The sequence below is a fragment of the Diplotaxodon limnothrissa genome, linkage group LG3 (assembly GCF_057381915.1).
Source record: "Diplotaxodon limnothrissa isolate DT_005_m linkage group LG3, D_limnothrissa_male_GT1.1, whole genome shotgun sequence".
Taxonomy (NCBI): domain Eukaryota; kingdom Metazoa; phylum Chordata; class Actinopteri; order Cichliformes; family Cichlidae; genus Diplotaxodon; species Diplotaxodon limnothrissa.
This window is the reverse complement of record NC_140598.1, coordinates 59,160,829-59,173,004: the sequence shown is the minus strand read 5'-3', so window position 1 is coordinate 59,173,004 and position 12,176 is coordinate 59,160,829. Positions and strand designations below refer to the sequence as shown.

The following is a 12,176-nucleotide window of genomic DNA, read 5'->3' as shown; positions in this document are numbered from 1 at the left end:
GCCGTGTGAGGTCATAACGGTGAATCTGACTGAATCTTCTCACCTGTTCGAATGATATTTGGATTTCCTGATTAGATTCAAGGTCAGGATTGTTGTTCAGAGGTTGTTGTGTCTGTGATCAGTCCTACATCTCCCCCCCCCCCCTCCTCCTTTTGTGATTATCTTTTGGATAATTTTATTTTCTAGCTTTTAAGAATCTGTCAAATGGAAAAATGAGATTTAGGGTAATCTGGTCTGTGTCCATTTTGGATTCTTCTTAGCCTGCGTGTCCTGCATGCTGATGTCTTTTGCTCTACTTTACTACGCTGTATTTTACATGATCTATTTATTCCCACATCTGAATTATTTATAACCTCTTATCAATTTTGATTCTTTAAATTGGCCCGATTCTCAGTTCCTCTCTCTATATATTATTCTTTAAATTCCCTTTTTGTAGTCTTTCATTTGTGTTAAAGAAAGATTAGACAACAACAAACTCCACTACCTCTCAGCTGGTTTGGTGTCTCTCCACTGCCTCTCCAAGCTGCTATCTTTAGACTTGTTACCCCTCCCACTCCTGCTCCGATATAGCTGAAGATAGACATTTCTAACTTTGCAGTCTTCCAAATTATCCAATCCGTCACCTAAAATTGCAAAGATTTTCTTGCCCTTGCTCCTTGTCTTAGACTCTATCTCACCTCGCTGCTGCACTCTCTATCAGCTCTCTTCTTCTGATCTAGTGGGTTTACTGACTTTTTACAGTATGCACTGTATTTGTCATATCTCCTTCGTTTGCTTTCCCAGTTCCTCTGACAGTATCTTCTCTTTTCCCTACATCTCTCCTGTTTTGTCTTTCTTACCTCTCTCACTGTGTTCTGTCTGAATCCTTTCTTCTCTCTATGCATCCTTCCTCTCTTCTTTCATCTCCCTCAGCCTGTGCCTGTACATTCTCGCTCTCAGTGTTTTTATTTTTCTCTTCATCACATGTCGTCTCCGGCATGGCAGCTCTCCTCGCCGTGTATAATGAGGACGGGGAAGAAGAACGCATCCTGATAGGATGGAGGCCGATCCCTCTCACCCTCTCTCGCCTCTCCTCCCCCTGCGTTGTCTTGCTCTGCCTCCTCATCCCTCTCTCTCCTTCCTCTTCCTCTATCTTCCCTCCTCCTCTGCTCCTGCTCTTCTTCCTCGTCATCGTCACCTTCCCCTTCAAGCACTCCTCTGGTCTCCTCGTTGTTCTGTCTTGAACCTAACCCAAGGAATCCTCCACCACCTCCACCCCCTCCACCACTTACCCCTCCTCCTCCTCCATCTTCCCTACTTCCTCCCAGCCCACCCCCCATGCTTCTTGAATGAAACAGGCTGTTCTGGCGACCACCTCCAAGTCTCCCGAGAGAGAACCCGCTCCGACTGAGCACCAGTCTCCCTCCCATACCCCCACCTCCTTGCCCTGCTGCTCTGATCCCTGCCACTGTAGCGTTCAGGAGGGCTGTGGTTCCCATTGAAGCCCTTAGCCTGGATGGAAGACTGGCACTCGATGTGGTCCGCCGGCATCGGGGGCAGCTCTGAAGGAGGTAAGCCGAGTTGAACACCACAGGCAAAGCCAGAGGAGGGGGGTTGGTCCCCTGGCTGGGAGTGATGCCTTGAGGCCCAGCGATAGGTGTGGAGGCTGTAGGGTTTGTCCCCCCACTCGTTTCTAAGTCCATAAGGAGGGCTTCAGAGTAGCTCGGGACCATCTGTTGGTTACAGCGAATGTGCCACTCCAATTCTGTCATGTCCACCGTATTGACACGAGAGATGGCTCTGTAGCTTGTCCCATTCACACCAATGCCAATCGAAATTCCTCCTGGGTGGATTCCATTCTCAGTCCCTCCTTCAACGCCGTCCCCTCTTCCACCTCCGCCTGGCCCTCCTCCACCGACTCCCCCAACGGTATCCTCGTCCTCCCCGAACAGCTTCTCCACGTGGTAGTGGACATACGCTGTGCGGTATTCCGACACAACTCGCAGCGGCCACGACAGGAGGAAAGCTGAAGCCAGCCAGAACACCTTGTGCCTGGAGAACCACGGCTGGTGAGCCGGATCGGAGAATGCTAGGATGTGTTCGCGGAAATCCACGTTTTTAAGGTGCATTCCCTCCCTGGCCTCCATGTAGTCATCAAGCCCCTCGTTCTCCCCAAAGAAGCGTGCTCGCTTGCAATTACAGAGAAAAAAATCAAAAAGTAAAACACTGTATAAGATTTAATGCTAAATTATTACCAATATTTAAGAAATTTACTGATTCAAATGCTTCGTATTTTTGATTTAAAATGAAAATGGACATTTGTTTAAGCTTAAAAAAAATAAAGAACAAAATGAATCGCATTCATTGATCCCTCACATCTTACCTGGGTGAGGTAGGCAGCTTCAGCACGTGCACTTGAAAAGCTAAAGAACACAAAAATGAGTCACTATCTATTTCACCTTAAAAAGAAGGTAAACCTTTTAACAATCAAAGTCATACAGGTTTAAATTTGATGTCTCGCTGATACCTGAAACACTTTGTGAAACGCAGGCGAACAGCAGGGTGTTGCTGCAGGTCCAACAGCTCCTTTGACACGTCTTTGACACCATAGCGGGCGTAGTCAAACTCAGAACTTGAGGCATGAGTGTTCACCCGCTCATGGTAGACCTGAAGAAGAAAAAAGCAGGGCACGGACAAAGAGGTCGAATAATGATGAAGAAAAAAGGAGAGGAGGAAGGAAAGCAGGATGTGTGATACTAGAGGGACATTTTTATTTTCAAAATATGTTCCAGCACGAATAAAACTCAGCTGTATGGAATTTTTTGCCTTCTGTGAACAGCTGTTTGTCACAGCTCAACAACATTCACTATATCAAAAGCAGTCAGGATAACAGGAAGGGTGAAACGTGAGTGTGTAGAACCAGAAAAGTGTCCTCACCTGTGTGGTCGTATATGCATCTCCATTGCGGTATCTTGTCACCTGTCTGGTCCTCCTCACGTAGTGATAGCTGATGGCCTTCCACCAAATACAGGGTGTGGCCTGCTGAAGTCTCTGCACACGCTCGTATACTTCCTGTGTAAAACAATGAGGTAAAACAAGGCTGCTTTAAAACATGTCACAATGTTTTACACTTTCTACAACCAACTTGCTGCCTGATGTGTTAAAAACGAGATAAAGACATAACATTGCCTAAAACGTGCAATCACAGCAGAAGCAGAAAGAGTTGTTTTACTATCTGCATACAGTTTAAAGCTGTGCAGGCTGGTGATGGTTTGGTTATTGTGGGATTATTTTTGTCCTTCTATCGTTTCCTTCTTAGTAGAGACAGACAAACAGCTCTACGTTTGGAGACAGACAAAGGACAGGCCAGAACAAACCAAAAAACAGCAAAACCCTCGGTCAGCTAATTTCCACATGTAGGGAAGGAAGCTGTATAATGACGCTCCTCATGAAATATTACAAATTTAATTCAGGCTTCCTTGAAGTGAGGATTTTCTTTTTTTAATCATTATTTTTACTGGTTTAACCATTTTAAGGATTCCAGACACAAAAAACAATCACTAAGTGAACAGATTTGTTTTTTTAATAACAGGTCTTTCTAGATTTCTCTTTCAGCGTCTTTCTGTTTCGTGCTGGAATCACCTCACTCGAGCCCATTACACCCACCTTCAAAATACAGGCTATAACTTTGAGACATACCTGGAATTCAGCATGAGCCAACATGGCCGTCTTGGAGAAGCAGTGCCAACACTCCACCAGGTAAACCACATACAGCATGGCCAGGAAGGCCAGTGGGATGTACACGTAACCACTAGAACACGGACTTTCCAAATGCTGGATGTAATAGGCCGCCGAGGTGCCGTCAGCAGATACGGAGGAGGAGCCCAGAACGGGTACGCGACAGAGAGCGCACCAGGCCAGCGTGGCAAAACAGCCGTACATGAGGAGGGTCAGGAGGAGGCACTTCCAGTGGGACTCCCGACAAAGGGAAGAGGCCAGAGACTGTTGGACTGGCCGTTGCTGTGGAGGCACAGAGAGGAAAAAAACAGCTGAGCCACAAGACTACACACATTGGCAGCCACGAGAGTGATAAACAACGCAACATGCCTCTAAATATGCCTCATTAATAAAGCCAGACAGGTGACAATCAATGCTGCTGAACACAAAATGTTTGTAAAGGACGCAACACAGGTTTTCTGTACCTGCTGAGGTTTTAATAACCACATTCTTCCTGTTTGGTAAACAGTGTCACATTACAGAGAAAGTGTGTAAGCTGAGGTCTTCACCAAAGGAATGCATTACGCTGCCCCACTCCCATCACAGGATAAGTGCTGCATATTAGGAACACACACACACTGCTTATGCCACTCTCTAAGTGCACACAGCCTGACTTGCACTGTGGAGACATCATATTACAGCGCACTCAAACACACACATATACGTACGCACACACATTTGAGATATACAGACATAGATGGTCTAATGCGCCTCATTCTTTTCAGTCTTGCTATCTCTATCCATACTCACGCCAGCATGCACGTTTCTCAGCACTGTAATGCAGCCAGCGGAGAGTATGTGAATAATTTAGATGAGAACGATGCTTCTAGACGGTTCTCTAGCCAACTGACTCCGCTCCAACATCAGGAGCATATCAGCATTGCTGCAGTTTGTGTGTGTGTGAATGAAGGACAGAAAGACAGACTGCTTGTGCCAAAAGGAAAAAAAAACAAACATACCTCATTTTTATGCATACCTCATAAAAACGTGATGAGAAAGGAACACATTTAACACACACCTGAACTGTTTCATGTGACAAAGGGTGCTTATTTGTGTCTGCGTTGATGTCTCCCCTGTGGTGAAGGCGACAAGGCGAAAGAGCAACAAAGCAGATGACGAAAAGAAGGAAAAAAAAGATGGGATGACACCATTGTCCTTTCCTCCTCTCAGTCAAGTCTGCTCGTCCTGTCAGCACATCACGCCCTCCATTTATCTCACACACTGGCCCCTCTCCTCCCTCCTTCTACAGTATATCACTCACACACACACTCTCATATCCTTCACTTTCTCCCTGCGCACCACAACAGAGCCTCAATTTGCTATTTGCTATATTTGCTAGCAGATCTTGGTGGATGCACAGCACACAAACACGCACAAATGTGCACCCATGATTTCAGAGGACATTTGCGCGTCTTGCCTGAAACATATACCAATGTTACTGCAAATCTTACCTTATCCTCAGCTGATAATATGTCTGTACCTTAACCTTTAATGATTTACTTTTTGTGTCTATACGTGACTGTGCAAACAGACTCACATTAACTGTACACACACACACAGACATTTTTCACTACTGTACGTCAAGGGCGAGCAGTGAAAGGCAGAGAGAAGGGCCTCTACACTCCACCAGTCTGTTATCACTCTGCAAAAGCTGCCAAAAGCATCCAAGTGCAGGCCTTAAGATTCTAAAAATAGGTTTGCTGCCTTTAAGAAAATGAAAATGATCCGTGGTACCAACTTCATATCATATTTAATGCTTCTCGTATTCACATCTTCTTTCATTTGTTTATTCTTATGCAATCTCTTTTTCCTCCTCCTCCCCCAAATCTACTCCCCGAGCTCCTAAGCATTTTGTACCCACCAATCAGAACTTTTACCTCGCCTCACTCTGTCCTCGCCTGCCAACCCCACCCTCCATGTCTCCTCTGTTACATCCTCTTTCAAAGTCTGTCTCTAAGTGGATTGATTGGGCTAAGAGTGTAGCGTAGGGGGAGGGGATGAGGAGTGTGAGGGGAGACAGAGAACTTTTCATGAATGCAAGTATGAAAGGAAGCTAAATAAGAAGAGGAGGATGAGGAGAGAGGGAGAGAAGCTAAAGAGCCAGCAGCAGTGACAGAGTGCACCTCTCTCCAGAGAACTCCACTGCCAAAATCCATCCTTTTCCACCGTCTCCCTCCCTCTTGTGCCCTTATTTTGTCCTTCTGGCACCAAACCTCTTTTGTCGTTTACCTATTACCCAAAAGAAGAAGAAAATACTCCAGCAGTACCAAAAAAAATGTGTCAAGCATTTTCAACAAGAATCTGCAGCCGTGATGCCAGTGTGGGTACAATCAGCCCAAGACAGGAGTCAGATTATTCCTGTAAGCACTTATCCCAGTCAGCTTTTGTCAGTATGAGCCATTCTCTGTCCCACAGGTGAAGAAACCTGAGTGCCAGAGCTTTAGCACGACTTAGTGAGCATAGTCAAATAAACCAGTGCCGTAAGTCACCACACAAATTCCAGTGAAAGATGAAACATCAGAGCACTCTGTCAACCATCAACTCTGCATGACGCCAGCTATTTACAGTAATGGGAATTATACACCATATATGGGACTGAGAGGCCATTTTAATTATTACACAGCCACTAATGGAGGGTCAAATTCCAAATCCAGCAACAATGCACACAAGTAGTTGTCTTCAGAAAACTGAAAGTCTTTAGTGGAGTAGAAGTAACTTCAAAGGAGGAAAAGCTCCTACTAACACCTCCTTAGTAATTATTATTCTACCAGGATATTTGAGCCTACAACAAATAAAATTTAAAAAAAACCAGAGTGTGCAACTATGTGGACCAGAAAATATTTTTAGGTGAGGCAAAGGATTGCTGAAAGAACTGATTTAGAAAAAACAAACAAAGATTTTGTACTACAAAAATAGCAAAAAAGAAAACTTTACTGAAAACCAAAAAAGCTTTAATACTAAAAACAGTAATACTAGCAGGGGATTTGGAAGGCTATTGTCAATATTCAGCCCAATTCATGAATAATTATCAGCAGCAGAAACCAGGCGTGTTGCATTTGTGGGTCCTTAATTATTGTTGACTTATTATTCTCATCGTAACCATGTGACAGCTTAAAACGACAGCTTGACAACTTAGGTGAGATTTACAGCATGAACGGGAGCCACAGCTCAGTGTCCTCTGAAAGCATGCAGATTCAGTCATAGACTGTAGGTAAAAGATGGTCTGAGATTGCAGGTCTAAAAGCTGAAGCAAAATTGAGTATTTTGGTCTAAATAACCCAAAATGTGATGTCCACACATGTGGACGCCACGTCCTAGGAGGTTAAAGAGGTCAAGTCAGAAAGCTGTTATACACCTTTTCGCAGTCACAGCTACGGAAAGGTACATCCAACATTTATACTGTATTTGTTTGCAAAAAGACCTCAAGTTGTCCAGAAGTCTGTGGAGAACGAACTAGGGCTGCCACGATTGCGTCGACTATTAAAAACGTCGACGACTGATTTAATAGTCGACGCGTCGTTTGAAGGATTTAAGAGTGTAATAATGGACTGAAACAGAAGATGGCAGCACTGCATGTACAAGGATGCCAGCTGCCGTTAAACCCCGAAGAAGAAGAAACGGTGTCCCATATTTCATAGTGCAGCCTAGCGTAGTTTTCAATGATGGCGGCCGCTAGTTAGTTTTAATATTACTCTTATTATTCTTTCTGGGTCACAAAATAAAGTTTAACATATTTTCAGGTGAGAATGTAGCTGTGTAAACCTCAAATATCTGCTCGGTTTATCAAGATACCACATATTTTTAAAAGCGCTCCGACGTTTTCGGAGATGTCTGTTTCACCGAAACAATCTGCAAATGTCATTAAAATTTAATAAACTATCATCTTGTCGTTATTTTTAGTTAGCACATACCTTAAACACTTCAAGCTGTAAGCTAATGATAGTTATATAAGAGCAGATGCTGCTGGTGCAATAAGCTGTACGTTTTACGTCCAATGGATGCATGATCTGATTAGTCGACTAATCGCAAAAATAATCGGTGACTAGTCAAAATAATCGTTTGTGGCAGCCCTAGAACGAACAATGATCTATGACATCAGTAAACGCTTTCTTTGCTACTGAATGAACACAATCAGATGTTGTATTCACTGCAGAGTAAGGTTAACTATGTTGAATAGACTCCACTAACTTTTAGCAACGCTGATCTTTCATATATCATCTTCAGAGGAATGTTTTTTGTTTGTTTACTTAACACTGATCTGTGAATCGTTCAGGCATAAAAAGGCACCTAACTCAAAAGATGAACCAGTGTTGTGTCTACACTAAAACAAACAACAGTATTGAACAGTATCTGAAATTAACGTTAAGAAACAAGAGAAAAAGTCTAGCAAAGACCTGACACAGGACCTGAGAGAGGCTGAACCTTCAGTTGATCCATCTGCTGTACACTGAAGCCTCATCAGAAACAGTCTCAGTGGACGGGTGGCTGTCAGGAAGTCATTTTTAATGAAGGGAAATGGAGCAGAGGCTGAGGTATACCAAATTACACAAGAAATGGACTGGATATCTGTGACAACAGGACATATGGAGTGATGAATCCAAATGTGAAGATGCTGGTTCAAATAGTTTTCACGTATGTATGGATGGAGAAGGTCAGAGGAGTTTTAATTAATGCATTTGATCTTGAGAAAGACCCTCTTTGGTTGGGTCTATCCTGGCTGCGTATGGAGCGTTGGATTTCTGAGGCGGCGTTTTGTCGGCCATATCTGTGGGCGTCTACAGCCCTTTGTAAAACACAGTTTGGCTCTGTCATGGTTTGGAGCTGCTTTCAGCCACTGGTGTTGGAGATCTTGTCAAAATTGATGGAATTACAAAGGCAGAAAAGTGCCAACAGATTTTCATCTTACCCCACTAAAATATTTACTTTCACGCTTGTTCAAATTGTACAAATCTGTTTTCCCTTACATACTGCAAGAAATGAGGGGTGACTCAAGACTTTTGCCCACCACCGACCTCCTGAAGGACTGACCAACAATCAACACTTTTGTCTATAAAAACAACTCTGGCTGCAACAGATCAAAGTGAAATCTCAGTTTCCTTGACACCATTATGCAAAGAAATCTATATAGCCCAGCCTGGAGGGTGTCATCTTTCCTATTTCATACTGAAAGTCTGAACTGCTCTCCTTAGAAGCTCTTTTGAAGAGGGCGAGTGGCTCTGACACGACATATTCTGTTGCATTAATGGCATCGTTTCAGGGTTAAATATGCATAAAACATACTACTTGACAAAGTTTTGCTGGGCTCAAAACGCAGACACTTTGACACAATCTACATTCGAGAAGCATCCCGAGCACCCACAATGACTGCAGATGGCTGTTTTTTTATATCTTGGACCAGCTTGATCTGTGAACAAGATTTTAAAGAAGTAATTTTGAACATCCTGAGCAAACATCCGATACATCCTGCTTCTACTAACTAAAACACTCACAGGCCTTTCCCCGTTAACCGTGTTTGTGCGCTTCGCACGAAAGGATCGTACAACCCTCTCTCCGTATTAAGGTGTCTAATAGAAAACGTGTGCTGCTCTCCCGTCCTTCCGTGCTTCAGCTCATACTGATTCAGCTGGTTAGGTGTGACTGGAGCAGCTATAATTAGCAATCCTAGCGTGTGGGTGGCAAATGAAGTGAGGGAGCGAAGAAAGGAAAATGTGCTGCTGATGCTTACAGTGCTCTGCTAAAAATTATGTCATTTCAACACAACTGGAGGGAGTCATTTGGAGATGTCAGGTTTCTACTAACTGTTCGGTGGCAGCAAACAAATTATTACCACTTGATGTGGCAGCAGTGTGTCATCATACACTCATAACGCTATCATCATTATTGCTCCGTGTTGGAGTGTGCTCAGTGGAGACTACAGACCAAACAATGACATCTCCTATTCATAAATTAAATATCAGTGAAGGCAGAGGTTGGCCTATACGTGAGCCTGAATCCATGTTAGTTACAATACTGTAGATCCGAATGGTGGATGCTAAAAGTTTTCACAGAAACCTCTCAGTATAAGTCTAGTCTCCATCTGTATGTAGAAGGTCATTGCTTGCTAATATATAACTGTTATTGTAGCAAATGACAACAACAGTATCAACAAGATACTATCACAGGCATGAAGAAATAAAGAAAAATCATGTTTAATATCAAACATAATGACTGAATACAAACATTCAAACAAAGAATTGAGAGCATTGCTTGTGTGTTAATTTTAGAAAAAGCTATTCTTGTTTGTCTCTCAGCGAGTTGTAACGTTTCTCTTTGTCGAGTCAGGTTTTGTGGCTGTTGACACATTTAGTTTCTATTCTTGTTAAGTTTACATGCTTTTTTCAGCTCCTCTGGCTCTTTTCACATGACAGTTTTCCCTCGCCCTCCTGATGATGAGCGGCGTCTCATGTGGTGGAATGTAGTTTTCATGATTCGCGAGTGAAACTTAGAAGGAAATTAGAAACGCCTGCTTTGATGTGACGAACCTTCCCGCTAATGGAAATATGGCACGAGTGTTTGTATGTATGGAAGAGTATGAGCTACAATTTTAAATCTTAATCATTCAATTCTGCTTCATTTGTAGCAATGCCTGCATAAGAGTGCATACATGTATGCATTCCCATGTGGCGCAAAGTGAATGCAATTGAGGGAAATATGAGTGTGGAAACGCTTGAGTGGGAGAGTCGAGTACGATGGGGGATAGGAGGATGAGGCTGTAAACTCCACTGGGCAAAAAAACAGGAAGGAAACCAGGAGGGGAAGATGAAAAGAGTAATGGAGGCAGAGAAGAGATGCAGGTTGAAATCATTGCATTACACTGCACTGTCTGCACTGCAGGAACGGATACAGACAGAGGACTGTAAGTGAAAGGTATCTTTTAACAGGCGTTCCTAGTCCACACATTACATCCATTGGTTTATGAATTATCACTTCTCAGGTGCCAAACGCTTAATTTATCTCTTATTTTCAGTTTTATTAGTCCTTATTTGTAAGTACTGTGTATTTCAAAGTATTTGGACAATTAATACACTTACTCTGCTTGCCACCCAGCCAAGGTATTTAAAGCCCAATAAAACCAAAGTAGTCTTTTAATGGACTACTCACTTGAGAGATGAATGACGTGCCTCTCATTTTCTCTTCAGTTAATCTGTCACTGCAATTTTTATTTGAATGTTTCCAGATATGTAATTCAAATAAGCAAAAAAGGGCTTTTATTTAATGGACAACTAACATAATAGTAGCAGCCTTATAGCATTCATACATGTGACCAAGAGGCTTGCCATAAGACTGGGAGCCTTGTACTGCCTCACCTGACCACCAAGTGTGACACAAGCATATTGCCACTGGCAGGCTGCTTGCATTACAACACACCCCAACTTTGTCTTCAAATCGTTCAGTGGGAATGCGTTAGTAGCCTCTGTCACGCTAGTAAACTTGTCATAAACTCCACTGGTAAATTACATTAATAATATTATTATATTTTTTTCATGATAAAGTGCGTTTAAGTGGATGATGCTGATTGTTCTAAGTCTGGTAATATAGTAATCACACAGTGATTCAAGGCAAGATGTAAACATAAACATTTGAGCCCTGTGTGAGGACTTTCAGCAGCAGGAGGCAGGCTTCAGTAGTTAGGGATGTGTGTAATAAGGACAAGGATATCTGCTAATGAGCTTTGTATGTGTTCGTAAAATTAGCTGAAAATCAGAAGAAAACACACTGCTGAGTAGGTACACTGTAACATATTGTAACTCCCGGGGTGAAAATCCTGACATACTGCTAGGGTTTTCCGTGATTTCACATTACGTGTCCTTGTGTAATTCTGGCTGTAAGGTGGGTGTGTGGCTAAACTGTGATGTCACCCTCTTGCATCTCTGTGGTGACAGCTGGCAGGTAGACGTGGTCTACTATACAGAAAAGACCATCCATCCCAAGAGTAACACATCACGCAGCCCTGTCAGACATATCGCATCAATACTAAGCCCCCTACCACCCCTATCTGTTTACTAAAGCCACAGCCTGATCTCCATTCACACTAAACCAAGCTCCTCCGTGTCCTTGCGTGAGGCATCACGGAGGGAACAACGGCAAAGACATGTTTTGTCAATGAAAGAGCACACTGATAAGCGTATAAAAGCATGTACTATACATGGAGACGGCAGGCTGTTTGGGACACAGAAATTGTGTCATTGATAGTTCTTCTGTGAGCGAAAACACATCCACCTTTAGGTAAACTGGACCCTTGTTTGAAATGTAAACCCCAAGGAGACAGGAAAAAATGTCCTTACCTGCTCTCTTTCCGACCCTTCCTCCAAAATGGGCTCTTCTGCGGCGGCCGTCTCCTCCTCCGTCTGCATTTTCTTTCCTGCCACTCCTTCCCTTCC

General features: G+C 43.2%; 1 protein-coding gene across 1 annotated transcript; it reads right to left on the bottom strand.

The window, feature by feature from the left end:
- Positions 1–959: 959 nt before the first annotated feature.
- On the bottom strand, positions 960–12,149 carry LOC146636694 (transmembrane protein 151A). Its single transcript, XM_085350999.1, has 6 exons — positions 12,081–12,149; positions 3,679–3,999; positions 2,917–3,051; positions 2,507–2,646; positions 2,363–2,402; positions 960–2,168 (listed from the first exon to the last, which is right to left on the bottom strand). Exons 1-6 carry the CDS (start codon positions 12,147–12,149, stop codon positions 960–962), a joined length of 1,914 nt encoding a protein of 637 aa, XP_085207125.1.
- Positions 12,150–12,176: the final 27 nt, after the last annotated feature.